Source organism: Numenius arquata, chromosome 12, assembly GCF_964106895.1.
Source record: "Numenius arquata chromosome 12, bNumArq3.hap1.1, whole genome shotgun sequence".
In the NCBI taxonomy this organism is placed as follows: Eukaryota; Metazoa; Chordata; class Aves; order Charadriiformes; family Scolopacidae; genus Numenius; species Numenius arquata.
This window is the reverse complement of record NC_133587.1, coordinates 16,129,695-16,152,585: the sequence shown is the minus strand read 5'-3', so window position 1 is coordinate 16,152,585 and position 22,891 is coordinate 16,129,695. Positions and strand designations below refer to the sequence as shown.

The following is a 22,891-nucleotide window of genomic DNA, read 5'->3' as shown; positions in this document are numbered from 1 at the left end:
ACAGAATCTTAGTGGTTGGAAGGGACCTTTGAGATCATCGAGTCCAACCACATTAAAAAAAAAAAACAAAAAAACACACAAACAAACAAAAAACCACAACACACAAAACCAAACAAACAACAAACCCCCCCCAAAAAAGAAAAAAAAAAAAAAAAAAAAAGCACCCACCAACTAAACCCCACACCCACAACCTCACACACAACACCCCACCACAAACCAACAATCCCAGGCACTAGAGCATGCCCTGAAGAGCCACATCTACACGTCTACACGATTGAAGGGGTGCAGAGCCTCTTCCAGAGGTACTGGCTGTATTAGCTGTGCCTGGACCCGATTGTGTTTCGATCATTTCTGAACCTGTAAAATATACTGGGTCACATTTTTATTTCCTGCTAATAAAATTATATGAGTGGGTACATCAGCTCTGGGGACTTGTATCAGTCTTTCAAATAGTATTTCATAGGGAGACAGTTTCAGGTTTTGTTGAGGTTTTTGTTAAATATTCATTAAGGCTGGAGGTACTTCTGGTGTCTGGTCAAGCAAATAAGCAAGAGATTCACCTGGTGGCACTGTCTCTCCTCACCCAATTTTCCTGATAAATTTACTAAGCACTCATGAAAGCGCAGGCTGCTGACTGCTCTTCCAGACCCCCTGCCTCAGTGAGGCTGGGCCAGGGGGGCTGCCATCTACAACCTCCTCTTCCTCCAACCTGTCACCATGAGGCATCATTTTGGTCTTGAGTGAAATCTCATCTAAATCTCCCCTCCCTCAGTTTAAAACCGTTCCCCCTTGGCCTATGGCTCCCCTCCCTGATGCAGAGTCCCTCCCCAGCTTTCCTGGAGCCCCTTTAGGGACTGGAAGGGGCTCTAAGGTCTCCCCGGAGCCTTCTCTTCTCCAGGCTGAACCCCCCCAACTCTCTCAGCCTGTCCTCACAGCAGAGGGGCTCCAGCCCTCCCAGCATCTCCGTGACCTCCTCTGGCCCCGCTCCAACAGGTCCACCTCCTTCTGCTGTTGGTGGCCCCAGAGCTGAAGGCAGCACTGCAGGGGGGTCTCCCCAGAGCGGAGCAGAGGGGCAGAATCCCCCCCTCTCCCTGCTGGCCACGCTGCTGGGGATGCAGCCCAGGATGAGGGGGATTTCTGGGCTGGGGGCACACATTGCCGGCTCCTGTTGAGCTTCTCACCCACCAACACCAACCAATCTGGATCGTGTCCAGATCATCATCAAATTAATTTACAAATAGATATGCCCCAGAATATACCAGGTAAAGTTACACAAATGCCCGCATGTGTGACAATACTACCTCTCCACATTGTAAATGCAACAAACTACTTTGGTCGAATAGTAGATAAGCAAAAGGACCAATATACAACTCTTGCTGAAGAAATGAATGAGTATTTTAAGAAACCTAGTAATAAAACTTCTGTCAAAAGCGTGGAGAAGCTAGCGGTTTATGGATTATGTGAGAAAACACTTTTCCACAGGGTTCAGGTGGTAGAGATTTCCCCCAAAGAAGAGGAAACACCCCCAAGTCCTTCTCCTCAGGGCTGCTCTCAATCCAGTCTCTGCCCAGCCTGCATCTGTGCTTGGGATTGCCCCTACATTTGGCCTTGTTGAACCTGAGGAGGTTGGCACCTCTCCAGCCCCCCCCCGGCTGGCATCCCTGCCCTCCAGCGTGTGGACCCTCACGAGGTGCACACAGCCGCACCCGGGGCTTCTACACACTCGTCTGCCGAAGATCTCCCGGCTGCAGCCAAGGACAACGCGGGGCAGCCAGGGCCGGGACCTCCGAGCACAGGCAACAACCCCGTGGGGAGCGGAGAGCCCCGCAGAGAACGGCCTCGGCTCCGCCCCGCCTGCCGCCACAGCTCGGGGGACCGCGACCCGGCGCTGCCGGTGCCCGGCTCCGGGCCCTTCCCGCGGGGGAAGCGCGGCCGGGCCCTCCCGCCGGCCGCACCGCCCAGGCCCGCGGGGTGGCCCCGGCCCGCCGGAGGAAGAGGCGGTGCGGCGGCCGCGGCGCTGCCCCTTCCGCCCTCCCCGCGCAGCCGCAGCCGCCGCCGGGCCGGAGCGCTGGCCGGAGCCCCGCCGCGCTGCCATGGCGGCGAGGCGGCGCCGGGGCCTGGCCGCGGCGGGTTCCCTGCTGCCGCTGCTGTGCGCCCTGCTCCGCGTCGCCGCCGACACCAGCACCGGCCGGGTAGGTCTGGGAGCGGGAGGGGGGCCGGGGCCGCTCGGTGGGGCGGCGGGGCCGCAGCTGGGACCGCCGTAGCGGGGGACGGGAAGCCCGGGCCGGGCGGTGCGCGGTGCCGGCCCGGGGGAGGGCTGGAAAGCTGGGCGGGCAGCGGCCCCCCGGCTCCCCCGCGGCTGGGCGCCGCTGCCCGGCAGCAGCCGCTCTCCACCGCCCGTAGCGGCTCGTCGGGCCGCGCTCCGAAGCGGCCGGTCCTGGAGGCTGGTGCCGGGCCGGGCTTAGGCGTGCGGCCGTCGCCGGCGGCGGCTCCTCTGGCTGGGACGCGGCGGTGGAAGGCAGCCGGGCCCCGGCTGGGTGTGCTTTGAGCATCAGCCTCCCGGGAGGAGCTTCACTTGGTGTCTGTGCGGGCATGGCCTGGGGTCCTTCCCTCGCCCGCTGCCGCCTCCGAGTCTGGCCCGGAGGGAAAGGAGGTGACGGGCGAAGGTAGCCCCAAGGTAGCCCCGGGCAGAGCTGTCCTGGTGACTCTGCTCTGCCCTTGCTGCTCAAGGACAGCTTATCTTGGTCAGAGGGAAGGTCCGCCTGTTCCAGCAGGCTGTGTCTGGCAGAGGCCAGCGCTGGATGCCAAGGCAGTGGTAGCAAATGTCTGGTCTCCATGCACCTTGGCTTTGTCTTGAGCCCTTGGTGATGCCGTGTGGAGTAGCGCTGTATGTCCATTTACTCAATGAACTTTAACACGTCCGGCCCAGATGCTGCCTTACACCGTCTTTCTCCTGCTTTGGAAGCAAGAACTTTCTCCCCGGTGGATTCTGGTGTCTTCTTGTTGCCACAAAACAATGGGGATCGTTCTCCCTCTTGTGCTCCTCCTGGCTGGAGCCCTGTCCCGGTGCCGCGTCAGGTTAAGGGAAGAGGTGCCTCTCCTCTCCCCCCTGCTCTGAGTGATCTCAGGCTGCCCACGGGAGAGCAGCGCACGCAGACGATTCATCAGCGCTTGTGTGTTGAGGACCGTGTCCTCAGGTCGGATGGATTGTCCTCGTGGCTGGGGAAAGCTTACGGGATATATGTCCATCTCGTAGTAATCCTGGTCTGTGTATTGAACGGGAGGGCCGGGGTATTGGCCAGAGGAAGGAAACGCTGAGGTGTGTGCATGAAATGTCAGGGTGGAAAGCGTATGAAAGCGAGCCTCAATTTGGGTTTTATTGGCGTTTGCACTCAATGGTGAGTTAATATTCCTTTTCCTCGTGGTATCAAGGTGAAGGGGAGGAAGAGAGGGCCTGAAAAGCAATATTGTGAACTAATGGGCATTTTTGAAAATGCTGGCGTTAGCGTTTTGACAAGTTTGCCATGCGGTTTTATCTAAGGCCGCATTTTGGGGGGAGGCAGGGAAAAGGGACAGAGCTCCTTGAGGAGAGTTGGCTATTTTCCCATTCTCACAATTTGCCGGATATCTGCTATTAGTAGAGGAGAAATCCGTCTCCCCAGAGTCCCTGCAGACTTTCCGAGTGTGGTTTTTTGGGTTGGTTTGTTGGGGTGGCTTTTTTTTTTTTTTTTGAAAGCGATACTCCTGTGCTAAGTGCAAGTGTGAAGCTGAGCTGGTGTTTGTGGGATTGCCCAGGCCTGTTAAGCTCTTTTCCTGGAGTGGTGGTCCAGAGGCAGCAGTGGGTGGTGGGCAGTGGGTTATTGGGAGCGTGCTGCTGTGGGGACTGAGAAATGTCGTGATGGCAAGGTGACGGGGTGCACAGGAGGTCTCTGGAACAAGGACAGAGCTTCCTGGGCATCTCTGATGCTCCAAAGACCTAGGTCGGCCCCAGTTACTCCGTAGGGATGATGGTCATTTCTAATTGGCAGGTCTGCATTGTCCTCTCAGGACAGGTGGTATTTGGCTGGGTCTTCAGCCCTTCCTGGCGATGGGACGGTATTACCAAACCTAACCAAAAAAAAGGAGAGGCGGTTGAGTTTTTTGGGATAGTTTTTCTTTTTTTCACTTTTTCTTTTGAGGAAATGTTCTAATCTGTTACGTGGAAAACCTCCCGCGGCATCTTACCATCTGTTTCTTTCTTTTTCAGGGTTGGTTAAAAACTTGCGGCTACTTACTTCCATCTGACAGCCAAATGTCTGCCTTGCAGTCGGGAAAAGCTGTGCAGTCCGCAGTTGCCACTTACACAACAGTTTTATGGGAAACGCTCGCTGCAAGCAGCGGGATGTGCTCCTGAGGAGCTTGGCTGCCGCTGCGAGGAGCCAGCCCCTCGGACCCTCTTGGCAGTCACATCAGGACCAGAAAATGCCAGCAGCCCAACAGGGAAGAGGTGTAGAAAGGAAAAGGGAGTAAAACTGAGCCAAACCCAAGCATCTTTGGTGTGGCAAAGCTGGGGGAAAAGGTAAAGGTGGTCGAAAGCAGTAGAAGAGCTCTCTTCTGTGAGAGAGCTTTTCTACTGTCATTCAGAGAAGTCCTTCTGGAGGGAGGATGCAGGCACAGGGTTCCTCCTATGTTGGGAGAGTCTCTGAAGTAGAGAGATCCTTCCTCTGGGTGGGAAGGAAGCCAGGAATTGGTCTATACCTCGCAGGTTTGGAAATGCCACCCTGTGTGCGTGCGGAGCTGGGGAGTGCCTTTGTCCCTGCTGCTCTCTCCTGCCCTGTACACACTCGGGAACATCTCTCTTACAGCTTCAACGTCCCTCGGGCTTTTATGACCTGGGAGACCCCCACTGTCGCCTGCTGCGCACAGAATACAACAGCCTGCACGACCCCTATCTGCAGGAATACCACAGGCGCAGAGAAAACTTCCAGAGCCTGAGGAAGCAGGGCCTCATCACCAGTGATGGCAGAGTAGGTTTGGCTGTGGTGGGGCTGATAAAAGGGGTCCCCCGAGCACAGAGGGAGGGTGGGCAGAGGAGCAGCTCCCCCGGGCTGGGCTGGGGCTGTTCCGGAGAAGGCTGTTCTGGCTGGCTTGACAGTTCTTGGGGGGTTTCTCCCCTCCTTTCTCCGTAGGTGGTTTCCACTCTTACAGAATTCAGTGACTACAGGCAGTACCTGACGAAGCTCAAGCTGCAGGCCGAGCACGTGTTCAGGCAAGAAGAGGTAGGCACAGCAGAGCGTTAGTGGCCACCGGCCAGCGGTGGGATGCCAAAGGCTGAGGCTTTCCTGGCTGTGCCTCGGGGAGGCGGTGGGTGCAGGAGAGGCGAGGGCTGTGCTGGGGGGTCCGGGCGGTGTGGCAGGGAAAGGACTACCTGGCTCAGAGCTGCGCCAGCTCTGCCCTGGTGAGGCTGTGTCTGGGAGCACTGTGTCCAGTTCTGGGCTCCCCAGTTCAAGAAGGAGAGGGAGCTGCTGGAGAGGAAACAGCAAAGGGCTACAAAAATGATTAGAAGATTAGAAGACGTCCGTGAGGAAAGGCTGAGGGACTTGGGTCTTTTTAGTCTGGAGAAGACTGAGGGGGGATCTCATCAATACCTATCAGTACTTAAAGGGTGGGTGTCAGGAGGATGGGACCAGTCTTTTTTCAGTGATGCCCAGTGACAGAACAGCAGGGAATGGGCACAAACTTGAACATAGGAAGTTCCATCTAAACATGAGGAGCAACTTCGTTCCTGTGAGGGTGGCAGAACCTCGGCACGTGGGGCCATGAGCACGTGTTCAGGTAACAGCGAGGCACAACCCCGTGTCTCCTTTTCAGGAGAGACTTCAGAAACACCTGGCCAAATTGAAGGATGCCCAGAATCCGCCAGGAGCCATCTACCCTTCTTGCCTGGGCGAGCGGCTGCGGCAGCCTCGAAGACCAACTAGCCCACCTCCAGCCAAGAGCAGAAAGATCTCCTCAAAATCGGGGCGATGCAGGAGGGTGACGGCAGTTTTGGATGAAGGCCAAACCTGCTCCCCATCTCAGCCGGGACAAGAAGGTGCCGAGCCGCCCAGGAGGGCCAGTCCTGATGCTGGTTCTAAGCCGTCCTTAGCCAGCACCGTGAATGTAAGGACCAAGGCAACTTCGACATCGGCCTCTGTATCAGAGCGCATCCCTCAGCCTGGCCCTGCACTGCCCCCCAGACCAAATTGTGGAAAGTGTCTCTCAGAGCCACCAACACAGGAAGGGGAGGAGAGCTCTCCCGCGGAAAACGCCTTCCCCTCCATGGGCCCAAAGTCATTCCTCCAGCCCGTCCCTCCAGCGGGTCCAAAGCCCAGAGCAGTGCGCCTAAAGCCTATTCAAAGGCAAGGCTGAGCAGCCCACATTGGACACGAGAGAGCACGTGGAAAAGCTTGTGCACGATGTCCTGAGGAGGTGGACGGCAAAAGAGGTGTAGAGCCAGTGGGCACAACCACCCCCACTGCACTGCCCTCAGCCCCTCTCAGCTTTGGGACGGGAGCGGTTTCTTGGGGCCGGGACACACAAGCGGAAGCCGGAGCTCAGCACTGGCGGCAGAGTCCTGCTCTCCCCAGCAAGTCCCAGGGCTGTGGCCGTGGAATGCCTGTCAGGGCCAAGCCCCAGCCGAAGCAGCTGCTGCTGTTGAGCCGGCTCGGGAACCCCAGCTCTGCTCGCCGGGCACTGCTCATTAGCCAAAGGGCCCTGCCGCTTGCTTTGCTTCCAGGGCCAGCAGAGCTGTGGGCACCAACGGCAAGGGAGAGGAGGCAACAGGAGGAGACTTGGTAAATAGTTCTGTATAGTTGTTTTTTTGCAAATAGTTTTCCAGAGTTGTTGTTTTGTAAATAGTTGTTGAAAGTTGTCGTGTTGTTAATAAAGAGTTGTATGTATGTTTTTCAGACCCAAGCTCTCTCTGTGTTGCCTTGGGCACCCGTGGCGTTTGCAGAGCTGTGGTTTCCTCTTGCTGGGGGTTCCCGGGGCTGGAGGGGGCTGGGGGTGCTGGCACGGCTGCCCCGGGGGCAGGGGGTCCCTGTGCACAGAGGGGTCCCGCTGACGCAGGGGAGGGCACTGGGCCCCAGTGGGGTTCATGGGCTGCTGGCGAGTGGTGTCCCCAACAGCAAAGAGGTCCCCAGCAAAGCCTGAGCTCTGAGGTGATCGACCCCTGCCGTGATGCCATCAAAGCAGGCAGGAGACCTTCTGCTCCCCTTCCTTCTGGAGGGAAAGGAAAGGGACTCATGGGGCACAAGCCAGGATCAGGCCACACAGATGCAGCATCCCCCACCAGGTTGGTGTCAGCACTGGGGTTGTTGCCCACTGGCAGAAGCCACCGGGCTGGAACCGGTGGGAAACCTGAGGCAGCACCAGCCCAGGAGGGCAGAGATCCTCATTGCCAAATCTCCCCAGTGTGTGGTTGTGACTGGTCACTCCACCTCTGCTTGGATTTGGGCTGCCCCAGCTCCTGCTGAGGCCCGAGCAGTGCTGGGAGCAGCAGCACTAGGGCAAAGCCAGAGCACCAGGTTGGCAGGACAAGTGACCCAAAGGGCCACCACGCAGCCAGGATCACCTGCAACGTGTTGCCTCCTGCAGCAGCATCTCTGGCAGTTTGGCCAAAATGTGGTGACTTATCCCAGGAGCAGGGATGAGGAGGAGTGAGACCCGGGCACTTGACCCAGGCTGCCAACAGGATTGTTTCACACCATGAACGCCACATTCAGTATAAATTAGAAAGCTTGCTGCGTAGTTCTCTCTCTCCCTCGATGGTGGTGGGTCCAGAGAACTCCTTGCCCCGGTGCTGGAGCCCTCAGCCCTTCCCTTCGTACAAAGCTGCAGCGCTCGTGGGGTCCCACATTTGCTGTCCCTGCTGGGAGTGCACGGCTTCCTGCTGGGGAATGGGCTGGGGATAGTCCTTGGGTATATTGGTATCAGGATCAATAGTTATTCTTTAGTGTTATTAATTATTTAGTCTTACTCTATTAGCTCCATTTAAATTTCAACCCATGTTTTTCCTTGTTTTCCTTGATTCCCCTTCGTGGGTTGGGAGGGGTCATCGAATGGTAGAATAATTGTCTCAATGACAATAAACTGTCATGGGTTTTCTCCAACCATAACCCCACCACAGCAGCCCTGGCCGGCAAAGGGCTGAGAGACAGCCAGAGCCCCGACTCCAGCGCAGAGCCAGGGGTACCAGGCTCATCCCCCCAGCGCAGCAGGAGCTTTGCTTCACAAGTTGCAGTTCTCCTGACCCTGCTCTGCACGGGCTGCTCGGACCCAGGGGCTGGCATGGGGGGTTTAAGGCTGAAGAAGGTGGGCTTGCTCCGAGTCCTGCCAAAGGGCAGAGAGCTGCTCATTCCTGGGTCGAGCGTCCCCTGAGATGAGAGAGCAAGAAGGGGACCGGTTTCACTGGACAAGGAATGCAGAAAACGTGCCCAGCCCTACACAGAGGGGTTGCTCCAAGCCCTGTGCTGGGCCCAGGACTTTCTTCCACGTTGATCTTCTCCAGCAGGTTGTAAAGGGGAGCTGGGAGAACTACTGGGGCTTAGAAGTCTCCCTTCTCTCCCAGCTGCTGTTCCCCTTATGCCTCCACACTAATTGTCCTGCGCCAGCCCAGGAGGCAGGCAGGACCCCGCCGTGAGCCCCGCTGGAGGATTTACAGCTCCCTGCAGCCGGCAGCAAACGGGCCTCGGGGCGCAGCCAGAAGAGGAGCAGATCCCCCGGCCCTTGGGCGGCTGCCCCCTGGGGCGGGAAAGGGTCAAGGCATTGGGCAGGAAATAAAGACCCTCGTGTTCCAGCTTCTCCTCAGAGATCAGAGGGGCCGGGGGCGGCCGGGCTTCGATTCTGAGTGACGCCCAATTGGGCACCAGAGCTCTGGTCGCCTTCAATGTATGGAGCTGTCACCAACGCCCAACAGCGCGATGCACTTTGGGTCTGGTCACGTTCAATGAACGAGCACGGCCAGATTATGGCTTAGTAAAGCCCTGCTGGCTGTCCTGAATCACCTCCCTGCCCTCCATGTGCCTTAGCACAGCTTCCAGGAGGATCTGCTCCATGATCTTCCCAGGCACAGAGGGGAGGCTGACAGGTCGGTAGTTCCCAGGGTCCTCCCTTCTACCCTTTTTAAAAATGGGTGTGATGTCCCCCTTCTTCCAGTCACCGGGGACTTCACCTCACTGCCCTGACTTTTCAAACATCATGGAGAGTGGCTTGGCAACTACAGCAGCCAATTCCCTCAGGACTCTGGGATGCGTCTCATCAGGTCCCCCAGGTGGTCACGACCCTTGTCTTCATTTACTTTGTCCCCCAGATCCCCGTCTTGCGGTCCTTCAACTCAGGAGATGTGAGGAGAGGGGAAGGCAAAAAAGTTGTTGAGAACCGCAGCCTTCTCCTGGTCTGTTGCTACCAGTTTGCCAGTCTCGATCGTCGCGTTTCTTTAACCTTCCTTTCCTGGTTGACATACCTGCAGAAGCCCTTCTTGATACTCTTATACACATCCCCTCGGGGGATCAGGTCCCAGACCGAATTGTGGAAAGTGTCTCTCAGAGCCATCAACACAGGAAGGGGAGGAGAGCTCTCCCGCGGAAAACACCTTCCCCTCCACGGGCCCAAAGTCCTCCCTCCAGCCCGTCCCTCTGGCGGGTCCCAAGCCCCCGGCCCAGACAGGAGCCCGGTGCAGAGCAGTGCGCCTAAAGCCTATTCAAAGGCAAGGCTGAGCAGCCCACATTGGACACGAGAGAGCACGTGGAAAAGCTTGTGCACGATGTCCTGAGGAGGTGGGCTGCAAGAGAGGAGTAGAACCCGTGGGCAGCAAACATAGACCCTCCACTCTTGTGCTGCAATGAAGAGTTGAGTCCCGACTCCTTGCTTGTGCCTGCCTTCCTTAGGCCGGGCCATGCTGTGGTGCCAACTTGCCTTGGAGGCATCAGAGGCGGCTGCCAGCAGGCTGGGTGTGGAGAAGGATCAAGCGATCCCCATGGAGATGGATGAGAATGCGGAAGTGGAGGAGATGGAGGTGGACACAGACCCACCAGCAACAGCACAGACACATGCTCCCCATCCACTGCCCACAGGGCACCCCGGGCTGGTGCCGCAGGGATGCTTGCTGGGAGCAGCCGGGTGCTGCCCGGAGTCAGAATCACACAGAATCTTCTTGGTTGGAAGGGACCTTTGAGATCATCGAGTCCAACCACAAAAAAAAAAAAAAGAAAACACACCAAACAGCAAAAACAAAACAAAACCAAAACAAACACCCACAACCACACGCCACAGCCACCCACAAACAGACACAAAGCAACAATCTCGGGCACTAGAGCATGCCCTGAAGTGCCATGTCTACACGTTTCTTAAATACCTCCAGCGATGGTGACTCTACCACCCCCCTGGGCAGGCTGTTCCAGTGCCTGACCACCCTCTCAGTAAACTAATTCTTCCTAGTATCTAATCTAAACCTCCCCTGCCCCAACTTCACACCATTTCCTCTGGTCCTGTCATTATTCCCTTGGGAGAAGAGGCCAACACTCACCTCTCTACAACCCCCTTTCAGGTAGTTGTAGAGGGCAATGAGGTCCCCCCTCAGCCTCCTCTTCTCCAAACTAAACATGCCCAGTTCCCTCAGCCTCTCCTCATATGACTTGTTCTCTAGACCCCTCACCGGCTTGGTGGCTCTCCCCTGGACACGCTCCAGCACCTCAATGTCCCTCCTGTAGTGAGGGGCTCAGAACTGAACACAGTACTCGAGGTGAGGCCTCACCAGCACCGAGTCTGAGCTGGTGCCTCCTCTGCCCCTTTCCAGGCTGGAGCCATGACAGCTGAGCCCTACCAAAAGAGCAGCACCGAGCCCAAAGGGCGGCTGCACAGAGTAAGAGCGATGCAGGAGGGTGACAGCAGATTTGGAGGAAGGCCCCATCACAGCCGGTCCGGGAAGGTGCCGAGCTGCACAGGAGGGTCAGTCCCGGTGCTGGATCTAAGACATCCTTAGCCAGCACTTTGACCCTAAGGACCACGGCACCTTCCGTAGTGGAGTCCGTATCAGAGCGGACCTTCAGCCTGGGCCTGCGCTGACCCCCAAAGCAAAACATGGAAAGAGTCTCACAAAGGCACCCACAACACAGGAAGGGAAGCAGAGCACTCCCGCTCAGGACGCGTACCCAAGGGTCTACTTTCAAACTGGTGACAAACCCTTCTCGGGTTCCCTCTTTCTACAGTGAACATCCAGAACGTGTACGCCCATCCTCGTACCATGGAGAATTCAACGGCACAGAAAACCCAGAGACTCGATTGCCAGTAGAGGACAGGGTTTTAGTGCATTTCCAACTGTCAGGCTTATTTGCCTTCACCCCCATCTTTTCTCTCTTGTGCCATCCGGGCACCATCATGAAAGCCTGGAGAACCCTTGCGCTGGCAGAGGCATGGCTGTGCTCCATGGAGGGAGGCACCCCCCACTGCCTGGACAGGCTGGAGCAGGCACCGCGGGGATGGCGTGGGGACCCCACTCTGGGCAGCTGGGGGGGGCGGGAGCTTGGCTCGCCCTCTCCCCCCAGCCCTGCAAGGCCAAGGGCTGGCAGAAGCCCTCCTGGGCTGCTCGTGCCCTGCTGGGGAACAGATTCCACTATGGAATGTGCTGTTGTCCTCAAAGTGCTAGCTACGGATGTCTTAGAGTCAGCATCAGGACTGACCCTCCCTGGGCAGCTGGGGGGGCCGGGAGCTTGGCTCGCCCTCTCCCCCCAGCCCTGCAAGGCCAAGGGCTGGCAGAAGCCCTCCTGGGCTGCTCACGCCCTGCTGGGGAACAGATTCCACTACGGAATGTGCTGTTGTCCTCAAAGTGCTAGCTACGGATGTCTTAGAGTCAGCATCAGGACTGACCCTCCCTGGGCAGCTCGGCACCCTCCTGTCCCGGCTGAGATGGGGAGCAGGTTTGGCCTTTCTCCAAATCTGCTGTCACCCTCCTGCATCGCCCCGATTCCGCTATTGGGTGGAGGTGGGCAAGTGGGTCTTTGAGGCTGCAGCAGCCGCTCGGCCCGGCAAGAAGTGCTGAGGGCTCCCTGTGGTTTGTGGGCATCCTTCAGTCTGGCCAGGTGTTGCCGAAGCCTCTCCTGAAAAGGAGACACCGGGTTGTGGCTCACTGTTGCCTGGACAAGCGCTCACAGCCCTGCGTGAACGAGGCTTCACGCGGGCCCAGGCCAGGGACCCACTTCAGCCCTGTGACGGGGGCAGAAGAGAAAGGCTTCCCTTGGGTCTCTGCCTGGCTGCACAGCACCTTCCTGCCTGGTTCCGCCCAAGCACCTTGCACCCCACACAGCCCTTCTGAACTTCTCCCTTGGCAGCGGTAGGGTCAGGGGTGCCAAGAGCCACGTCCCCTGGATCCTCTCGGCTGGCCAGGGCAGGACCAATGCACTCCTCTGCTTGCCCTTGGCCTTAGCATGTGCTAAACTCTGCTGGAAACCATGGAGGTTGCTTCCAGCAGACTGGACGTGGTGCTCAAGATCAATGGGGCCATGGAGATTGAGGTGGAAGAGGAGGAAGAGACGGAGGTGGACATGGAGGAGGCAATGGAGACGGATCGGCAGCATTTTGCAATGCTTGCAACGTAGTCAAATTTGCTCTCTTGCTTGCAGCCAAGTGGTGCAGGCACTTCTCAAAACCAAGCAGGTGCCATTTTGCTCTAGGACAAAGGACGCTGTACCCCCCCAGGACCTCAGCATGGCGAGTCTTGTGCCCTGGGACCTGGAAGCAAGTGGCTGCCTGGACATCACTGATGGTGGCCACAGGACAGGGCCCAGGGCACAGCAGGCCCCCACAGGGGCTGGTCCTTCCAATGGGCTCATTGGCTCCAGACGTGGGAAGCGCTGGGCAGAGCCGAAGAGCAGAGGAGAAGTCCTGGAAGGTATTGGACCAGACTCTTTGCTCCAGTCTCTTCCGCCACAGGTCCCAGCCGCTCGCAGGGCACTGCTGCCCTGTACCACGGTGGCCTGTTTGCCCCTTTTCGAGGCCAAATGCCAACAGTGGTTGTTTTGAGAGCAGAAAAGGAAACAATCCTTTTTCTTTTGGCACCTGGCTGTTTTCTGACAGACCCAGAAAATGCCTTTGGGACAGGAGACAGTCTGAAAGTCCAGCCTCGTGCCAAGTGGAAAAGAAGTCACAAGTGAAAAACAGAGCCAGGCAGCAGCCTAGAATTGTCCTCTCCTGTCTTTTGCAGCTTGACAGCCTGACTGCCATGGCAGAGGGAGCCTGTCCCTTCACCCGGGCATAGATACCACCCCACACTATTTGGAAACGCTTCCCAAGAGGCGGTTGCAGGGGATGGAGGCGGGCAACATTAACAGGCCCCCTGCTAATGAGGACTGGGCAACAGCAGGCTCTCTGCTAAGCTAATCAAAAACCTCCTTGCAGAGGAAACCAACCCGCCAACGGCCAAGCACCAGCACTGTCAGGTTCAGGGATCTTTGGATGCAGAAGTCTTTGGATGAAAACCAGAGCTTTTCAACCAGACACGGAACTTGCACCGTACGGGCATCTAGTGCAGCAAAAATCATGTTCCCACACCCCTCACAACGCTGGCGACTTCTCACCTCCCTAGTTAACAATCCCTGCAAAATGGGGTCTTAGCAAGAGACAGGCTGCAGGAGGGGAGATGACCACAGGGTACAGCAAAATGCTACGAAGATGGTGAGGGGACTACGACATCTGATGACGAAAGGCTGAGAGACTTGGGCCTTTTCACTGTGAAGACTGATCAACGCCTATAAATACTCAAAGGGTGCCTGTCAGAAGAATGGATCTTTTCTCAGTGGTGCCCAGTGACAGGACAAGAGGCAACAGGCATAAACTTGGTTAGAAGTTCCACCTAAACATGAGGAGGAACTTCTTTCCTGTGAGGGTGCCAGAGCCCTGGAACAGGCTGCCCACAGAGGTGGTGGAGTCTCCGTCTCTGGAGACATTCAAACCCCATCTGGACACGTTCCTGTGCAACCTGCTCTGGGTGACCCTGCTCTGGCAGGGGCTTGGACTGCATCATCTCCAAAGGTCCCCTCCAACCCCTGCCAGGCCGTGATTCTGTCAGATTTCTGCAGGGAGAACACCCAGAATGGCTTGAACGCAGGAAGGCACAAGGACTCTGGGCACTGATCTGCGCCAGAGGCTGGGCACCCGCCGGCGGGAAGGGCTGTCGCGACAGCTCTGGGCCCCTGGGGGCGGCCCTGGGGGCTCAGACCCCCTTCGCTCCGCCCCCTCCCCAACCCCGCCCCCGGGCTCCTGCCCTATCCTGATCCATCCCTGGCTGTCCCTGTGGGTGGAGACGGGCTGCGCCCGGACTTTGGAACAGGGATGGCAACATGGTAACCAAAGTCTGCCTGCAAGAGGGAGCCGGGTGTCTGGCTGCTATGGAAATAGGGGTGGGGGCCAATCATCTTACCCCAGCAACGGGGGGGGGCGGGGGCAGGGCCCCTGGAGCTCTCCCGCCCCCTGCACGCCAGGGAGACCTCCCAAGGTCACTCCTCAAGGTTAAGACATTCCTCCCGGCAACACATCTTTGGGCCCTGAGTAAACGCGCCCTAAACTTTGCAATCTTCGCTAAATGATTGTGGGCATAGAATCCTTTGGCCATAAACCGCTGGCCAAGGCTGGGACTAGGACTGGATCCAGCCGCACCCAGACCCCTCTCTGAGGAAGAGGAGGTCAGAAAGCCAGGGGGTCCTTTCTGAAACCTTGACTCGAGGGGAGAGTGTCCCCCCGACGGCTCTGTCTTGACCCTGGCCTCTGTGCAGTGAATAACCCAGACACCTCGCCATCGAGTCCTGTTAAAACACTGTCACAGTTACTATCAAACTTTGTTAAATCACCGGTTTCCATCAGTATTTCACCGCTTCTCTCTCAAGAGTGGAGTGAATCACATCACCCGTGACACCACAGAGGGGAGGGTGTCCTCAGTGGGACAGCTCTCCTTCCCACCTCATTGCGTGGGTGCCTCCGTGAGACGCTTTCCAAAATTCGGTCTGGGGGGCAGCGCAGGCCCAGGCTGATGGATCCGCTCTGTTACAGAGACGTGGATCCAACGTGCCGTGGTCCTTGTAGCCAAAGTGCTAAGGATGTCTCAGAGTCAGCATCACCACTGACTCCCCCGGGCAGCTCAGCACCCAAGGTCTGAATTCTCAATTTCGATTAATTCTATTAATTTTAAAGATATGTTGGCATTTTCAATTCCCAGCCCTTATGAAGCGAGCGTGCTCCTCCATGGGCTTGCTCCCCAAGCATACCCAGGGGTCTACTTTCAAACCGGTGACAAACCCTTCTCGGGTTCCTCCTTCCTTTCTTTAGTGAACATCCAGAACATGTACGCCCATCCTTGTACCGTGGAGAATTCAACGGCACAGAAAACCCGGAGACTCGATTGCCAGTAGAGGACAGGGTTTTAGTGCATTTCCAACTGTCGGGCTGCTTTGCCACTGCTGCAACGGGGCGAACTGTTGGCCCATTGACTTATAAGAAAGGCCATCACATCAAAATCTGGGCTTTCAAATCACCATTAACAGGAAAAACAGACACAAGTAGGAAAAATAATTATGCTTTGGTTGCACTCTAAGGAAGGGTATGGTTCAGGCCATGTGCAATTCCTAAGCATCAGATTATTTTCCACTTCCCCGATGTTGACTGGAACAGGATCAGTGGTTTCACAGCCAAACTGCTGACGCTGCGCAAGCCCCAGTGGCGGGTGAATCAGCCCGTGCGGTGGTGGATGGTCCCTTAGCGGCAGGAGGGTGTCCTGGTTCCGCTTCCAGACTGGCTGACCCTTTTAGGTGGGAGCGATGGATTCAAGGCTATTTTTCCTCCACCTTTTCTGCTGAGAAACTTCAGCAATAACAAAAATGGTCCCTCCCACCAAGGAGATAGTTATCCTTTCTTTCGTGTACTTTTACCCGAACGGTAATTCCCTGGATTACAGAATCACAGAATCACAGAATCTTAGTGGTTGGAAGGGACCTTTGAGATCATCGAGTCCAACCACATTAAAAAAAAAAAACAAAAAAACACACAAACAAACAAAAAACCACAACACACAAAACCAAACAAACAACAAACCCCCCCCAAAAAAGAAAAAAAAAAAAAAAAAAAAAGCACCCACCAACTAAACCCCACACCCACAACCTCACACACAACACCCCACCACAAACCAACAATCCCAGGCACTAGAGCATGCCCTGAAGAGCCACATCTACACGTCTACACGATTGAAGGGGTGCAGAGCCTCTTCCAGAGGTACTGGCTGTATTAGCTGTGCCTGGACCCGATTGTGTTTCGATCATTTCTGAACCTGTAAAATATACTGGGTCACATTTTTATTTCCTGCTAATAAAATTATATGAGTGGGTACATCAGCTCTGGGGACTTGTATCAGTCTTTCAAATAGTATTTCATAGGGAGACAGTTTCAGGTTTTGTTGAGGTTTTTGTTAAATATTCATTAAGGCTGGAGGTACTTCTGGTGTCTGGTCAAGCAAATAAGCAAGAGATTCACCTGGTGGCACTGTCTCTCCTCACCCAATTTTCCTGATAAATTTACTAAGCACTCATGAAAGCGCAGGCTGCTGACTGCTCTTCCAGACCCCCTGCCTCAGTGAGGCTGGGCCAGGGGGGCTGCCATCTACAACCTCCTCTTCCTCCAACCTGTCACCATGAGGCATCATTTTGGTCTTGAGTGAAATCTCATCTAAATCTCCCCTCCCTCAGTTTAAAACCGTTCCCCCTTGGCCTATGGCTCCCCTCCCTGATGCAGAGTCCCTCCCCAGCTTTCCTGGAGCCCCTTTAGGGACTGGAAGGGGCTCTAAGGTCTCCCCGGAGCCTTCTCTTCTCCAGGCTGAACCCCCCCAACTCTCTCAGCCTGTCCTCACAGCAGAGGGGCTCCAGCCCTCCCAGCATCTCCGTGACCTCCTCTGGCCCCGCTCCAACAGGTCCACCTCCTTCTGCTGTTGGTGGCCCCAGAGCTGAAGGCAGCACTGCAGGGGGGTCTCCCCAGAGCGGAGCAGAGGGGCAGAATCCCCCCCTCTCCCTGCTGGCCACGCTGCTGGGGATGCAGCCCAGGATGAGGGGGATTTCTGGGCTGGGGGCACACATTGCCGGCTCCTGTTGAGCTTCTCACCCACCAACACCAACCAATCTGGATCGTGTCCAGATCATCATCAAATTAATTTACAAATAGATATGCCCCAGAATATACCAGGTAAAGTTACACAAATGCCCGCATGTGTGACAATACTACCTCTCCACATTGTAAATGCAACAAACTACTTTGGTCGAATAGTAGATAAGCAAAAGGACCAATATACAACTCTTGCTGAAGAAATGAATGAGTATTTTAAGAAACCTAGTAATAAAACTTCTGTCAAAAGCGTGGAGAAGCTAGCGGTTTATGGATTATGTGAGAAAACACTTTTCCACAGGGTTCAGGTGGTAGAGATTTCCCCCAAAGAAGAGGAAACACCCCCAAGTCCTTCTCCTCAGGGCTGCTCTCAATCCAGTCTCTGCCCAGCCTGCATCTGTGCTTGGGATTGCCCCTACATTTGGCCTTGTTGAACCTGAGGAGGTTGGCACCTCTCCAGCCCCCCCCCGGCTGGCATCCCTGCCCTCCAGCGTGTGGACCCTCACGAGGTGCACACAGCCGCACCCGGGGCTTCTACACACTCGTCTGCCGAAGATCTCCCGGCTGCAGCCAAGGACAACGCGGGGCAGCCAGGGCCGGGACCTCCGAGCACAGGCAACAACCCCGTGGGGAGCGGAGAGCCCCGCAGAGAACGGCCTCGGCTCCGCCCCGCCTGCCGCCACAGCTCGGGGGACCGCGACCCGGCGCTGCCGGTGCCCGGCTCCGGGCCCTTCCCGCGGGGGAAGCGCGGCCGGGCCCTCCCGCCGGCCGCACCGCCCAGGCCCGCGGGGTGGCCCCGGCCCGCCGGAGGAAGAGGCGGTGCGGCGGCCGCGGCGCTGCCCCTTCCGCCCTCCCCGCGCAGCCGCAGCCGCCGCCGGGCCGGAGCGCTGGCCGGAGCCCCGCCGCGCTGCCATGGCGGCGAGGCGGCGCCGGGGCCTGGCCGCGGCGGGTTCCCTGCTGCCGCTGCTGTGCGCCCTGCTCCGCGTCGCCGCCGACACCAGCACCGGCCGGGTAGGTCTGGGAGCGGGAGGGGGGCCGGGGCCGCTCGGTGGGGCGGCGGGGCCGCAGCTGGGACCGCCGTAGCGGGGGACGGGAAGCCCGGGCCGGGCGGTGCGCGGTGCCGGCCCGGGGGAGGGCTGGAAAGCTGGGCGGGCAGCGGCCCCCCGGCTCCCCCGCGGCTGGGCGCCGCTGCCCGGCAGCAGCCGCTCTCCACCGCCCGTAGCGGCTCGTCGGGCCGCGCTCCGAAGCGGCCGGTCCTGGAGGCTGGTGCCGGGCCGGGCTTAGGCGTGCGGCCGTCGCCGGCGGCGGCTCCTCTGGCTGGGACGCGGCGGTGGAAGGCAGCCGGGCCCCGGCTGGGTGTGCTTTGAGCATCAGCCTCCCGGGAGGAGCTTCACTTGGTGTCTGTGCGGGCATGGCCTGGGGTCCTTCCCTCGCCCGCTGCCGCCTCCGAGTCTGGCCCGGAGGGAAAGGGGGTGACGGGCGAAGGTAGCCCCAAGGTAGCCCCGGGCAGAGCTGTCCTGGTGACTCTGCTCTGCCCTTGCTGCTCAAGGACAGCTTATCTTGGTCAGAGGGAAGGTCCGCCTGTTCCAGCAGGCTGTGTCTGGCAGAGGCCAGCGCTGGATGCCAAGGCAGTGGTAGCAAATGTCTGGTCTCCATGCACCTTGGCTTTGTCTTGAGCCCTTGGTGATGCCGTGTGGAGTAGCGCTGTATGTCCATTTACTCAATGAACTTTAACACGTCCGGCCCAGATGCTGCCTTACACCGTCTTTCTCCTGCTTTGGAAGCAAGAACTTTCTCCCCGGTGGATTCTGGTGTCTTCTTGTTGCCACAAAACAATGGGGATCGTTCTCCCTCTTGTGCTCCTCCTGGCTGGAGCCCTGTCCCGGTGCCGCGTCAGGTTAAGGGAAGAGGTGCCTCTCCTCTCCCCCCTGCTCTGAGTGATCTCAGGCTGCCCACGGGAGAGCAGCGCACGCAGACGATTCATCAGCGCTTGTGTGTTGAGGACCGTGTCCTCAGGTCGGATGGATTGTCCTCGTGGCTGGGGAAAGCTTACGGGATATATGTCCATCTCGTAGTAATCCTGGTCTGTGTATTGAACGGGAGGGCCGGGGTATTGGCCAGAGGAAGGAAACGCTGAGGTGTGTGCATGAAATGTCAGGGTGGAAAGCGTATGAAAGCGAGCCTCAATTTGGGTTTTATTGGCGTTTGCACTCAATGGTGAGTTAATATTCCTTTTCCTCGTGGTATCAAGGTGAAGGGGAGGAAGAGAGGGCCTGAAAAGCAATATTGTGAACTAATGGGCATTTTTGAAAATGCTGGCGTTAGCGTTTTGACAAGTTTGCCATGCGGTTTTATCTAAGGCCGCATTTTGGGGGGAGGCAGGGAAAAGGGACAGAGCTCCTTGAGGAGAGTTGGCTATTTTCCCACTCTCACAATTTGCCGGATATCTGCTATTAGTAGAGGAGAAATCCGTCTCCCCAGAGTCCCTGCAGACTTTCCGAGTGTGGTTTTTTGGGTTGGTTTGTTGGGGTGGCTTTTTTTTTTTTTTTTTGAAAGCGATACTCCTGTGCTAAGTGCAAGTGTGAAGCTGAGCTGGTGTTTGTGGGATTGCCCAGGCCTGTTAAGCTCTTTTCCTGGAGTGGTGGTCCAGAGGCAGCAGTGGGTGGTGGGCAGTGGGTTATTGGGAGCGTGCTGCTGTGGGGACTGAGAAATGTCGTGATGGCAAGGTGACGGGGTGCACAGGAGGTCTCTGGAACAAGGACAGAGCTTCCTGGGCATCTCTGATGCTCCAAAGACCTAGGTCGGCCCCAGTTACTCCGTAGGGATGATGGTCATTTCTAATTGGCAGGTCTGCATTGTCCTCTCAGGACAGGTGGTATTTGGCTGGGTCTTCAGCCCTTCCTGGCGATGGGACGGTATTACCAAACCTAACCAAAAAAAAGGAGAGGCGGTTGAGTTTTTTGGGATAGTTTTTCTTTTTTTCACTTTTTCTTTTGAGGAAATGTTCTAATCTGTTACGTGGAAAACCTCCCGCGGCATCTTACCATCTGTTTCTTTCTTTTTCAGGGTTGGTTAAAAACTTACGGCTACTTACTTCCATCTGACAGCCAAATGTCTGCCTTGCAGTCGGGAAAAGCTGTGCAGTCCGCAGTTGCCACTATGCAACAGTTTTATGGGATCCCAGTAACAGGAGTTCTGGACCAGACAACTATTGAGTAAGAACGACGTAGGCTCATTTTGTCTTTTCCTTTCTTAATGCGTCGTCGTATTACCTTGGCAATTATTCCAGCTGCAAGAAGTTCTCAAAAGGGGTAGGTTTGATTGACTCAGCCAGAGAAGTCTTGATTTTGAAGATGTGTCCCTAATGCAAATGTGGACTACTCCACCTGTTCTTCTTGCCAACAGAACTGTTTGTGAGTGTGAGGAGAAGCTCTTGTTACTGTCGTTATTTGTGCGTGGATCCCAATTGCAGGTGCACAGGCAAAGCATGAATCCTGTGAGCTTCTGAAAGCACAGAACATCAAGGGTTTCATTTATTTCCTCTTTTGTCTGGATTTAGGTGAAAATCTGTCTCCAGACATGGCTTCTAATGTATTTCTTAATTAATGGGAGTTGTGGATCTCCATAGGTGCTGTTTGTGGAGATCTGGGGTTCCAAGTTGAAGTGAGTTGTTGCTTGTTGATGACAGCCAAGACTGCTTAACTGTCAATAGTTGCCATTTGTTGGACGTGAGATGTTCTCTGCTGTATGTTGACCACGTGTTATTTGTTGTTTGTGATCAGTGTCTTGATAGCACAGAAGGATTGGTCTAAATCATTTAGGCTGGAGGGACTGTGCTCTTGGAAGGCTGTTGCCTTTAGTCTGCTGCTCAGTGTGTCCTGTGAAGGGTGGCCTGAAAGGGGTGTCCTGGTGTGGAAGGGGTATCATCTTGGCATGGAAGCAGTGTTTGTTGCTGCCACCTGACTGTTTTCCTCTCCTCCAGTTGCCTGGATGTCCTGTTTTGGCTGTATCTTTCTGCTCTTGGTCTGGACTAGAGGAGCATCTGTTGTCTAAAGCAGAATGCTGCAGATAAGGTCTTACTAATGCTTTCTGGGGGAAAGAAGCATCTCATGGTGAGCCAAAAAAGAAAGCACAAATAATAGAACTTGCTTAGGCCCTGCCTGAGAGTTTTCCCTTGACCTTTTCTTACTGCATTAGCAGACCCTTTGAAGGTGTGCTCTGCCTAGTTCTTCATCTCTCCTGTTGGGGTACTCTGCTGGCAAAAGGGACACAGTAGCACGAAAGAAGGGGGCACAAAGTAATCAAATCATGTGAAGAACAAAGGGGTTAGGTTGTGTGACTTCCAGACTACAAGAAGAGGGAGAAACAGCAGAAATCAGTGGATTAGGCAGGAGGGGATAATCCTGGACTGGGAGTTCCTCTCCAGTGAATGTAACACTCCCTCTAGCTCCCAGGAAAAGCCCCTTGTTCTCCATTGAGGGATAGAGAAAATCCTGTTTGCTTTTCAAATGAGTTGAAAATGAAATGCTTTTTAAAGGTGAGGATTTTCCATCTGAGATCTCTTTGCCATTAATAACACAGCTCGTGAGTGAATGTGAAGCAGAGGCAGAGAGCAAGGTTGGTGCAGTTGGTGTGTAGAAGCTTGCAGCTGGGATGCTTGTGAGTTGGAAGGCAGTGGGGGAAGGAGGGGCTATGACTTCAGGGTGCTAGTTCGGAAAGTTGGGGAGCTGTTTTTGCTGCCCTGTGGGTGACAGGGGAAGGGCCCTGCTTTAGTCCCTCCAGTAAAAGTATTTTTCTGGAGGAAAGGAAGGTGGTGCCCAAGTTTTACCCACGTTTTACTGAGTTTATGTATGGGCAGGGGTTGATTGGTGCATGAACACCCAAAGGCTGATGGGTGAAAAACCTGGATGGATCCCTCTTCTGAAATGCGGGTCTCCAAAGGCTTGAACCCTCAGCTGCAGCGAAACATGGGTGTGCTCTACCTCCATCTGTCCTGAATCAGTAGGTCCATATGTTGTATGGCAGGGTGGAGCAGGAGTACCTACCTAGGGATTCCACAAAAGGAAGAAGAGGTCCTAATCGCTGTAAGGAATGAGCCTGTATTTGGAGTTGGAGGGATGTGTCTGGCTGGGCCATGTTGGGCTGTGACTTCCTCAGGCTTGGCTGTGGAAGCTGAGCAAAAGGAGAAGAGCTGGCAGGGCAGGCAGGCTCCGAGAGCTCCAAATTACTTGGGCGTTTGCTAAGCTGTTATTTCAGGCTGTGTTATGAGTTTTGAGATTTTTTCTGTCACTTTGGTCAGTGTCATAAACTCTGTCCCTGTAAAGTGACTGTAGAATCAGTCAGAGAGCAAAGATATTATTTTCTATGGTTTCTTTGTCAGACAACAAATTCTGCATATTCAGTTTACACTTATTATGAAAGCCTAAAGTTTTTCATCTCCTTCCCCACATACCCCCAAATCTCGAGCTCGTTCTTCCCTCCAGGAGTGGTACCCAAGTGTGTGAAAGCCACCATGTAGGCGCTGCCAGTGGGAGTGGGAAATGGGAAGGAACACCACCAGTGCTGTTGCTTACTGGTGCCCGAAAGGAAGGTGGGGTGGGTGTCTGTTGAGCAGAGGGGCTTGTCTTGAGGTGACAGGATGAGGATATGTAGTTTCCCTGTAAGGAGAGCAGGGGAGAATACATAAAATGCCCTCCTTGTGCCCTGCAGTTGGCGGTGCCTCAACAAACTTGGTGTC

General features: G+C 55.9%; 2 protein-coding genes across 2 annotated transcripts in view; both read left to right on the top strand.

The window, feature by feature from the left end:
* The first annotated feature begins 2,093 nt into the window (after positions 1 to 2,093).
* On the top strand, positions 2,094 to 6,930 carry FSIP2 (fibrous sheath interacting protein 2). The gene is made up of 4 exons (XM_074157602.1): positions 2,094 to 2,192; positions 4,845 to 5,006; positions 5,169 to 5,258; positions 5,851 to 6,930. Exons 1-4 carry the CDS (start codon positions 2,094 to 2,096, stop codon positions 6,388 to 6,390), a joined length of 891 nt encoding a protein of 296 aa, XP_074013703.1. The 3' UTR covers positions 6,391 to 6,930.
* Positions 6,931 to 18,066: 11,136 nt separating this feature from the next.
* MMP24 (matrix metallopeptidase 24) overlaps positions 18,067 to 22,891 on the top strand; it is a 47,146-nt gene continuing 42,321 nt past the window's right edge. The window contains exons 1-2 of the mRNA XM_074156999.1: positions 18,067 to 18,165; positions 20,221 to 20,369. Of these exons, the coding sequence (XP_074013100.1) occupies positions 18,067 to 18,165; positions 20,221 to 20,369 (248 nt within the window). The remainder of the gene's footprint in view (positions 18,166 to 20,220; positions 20,370 to 22,891) is intronic.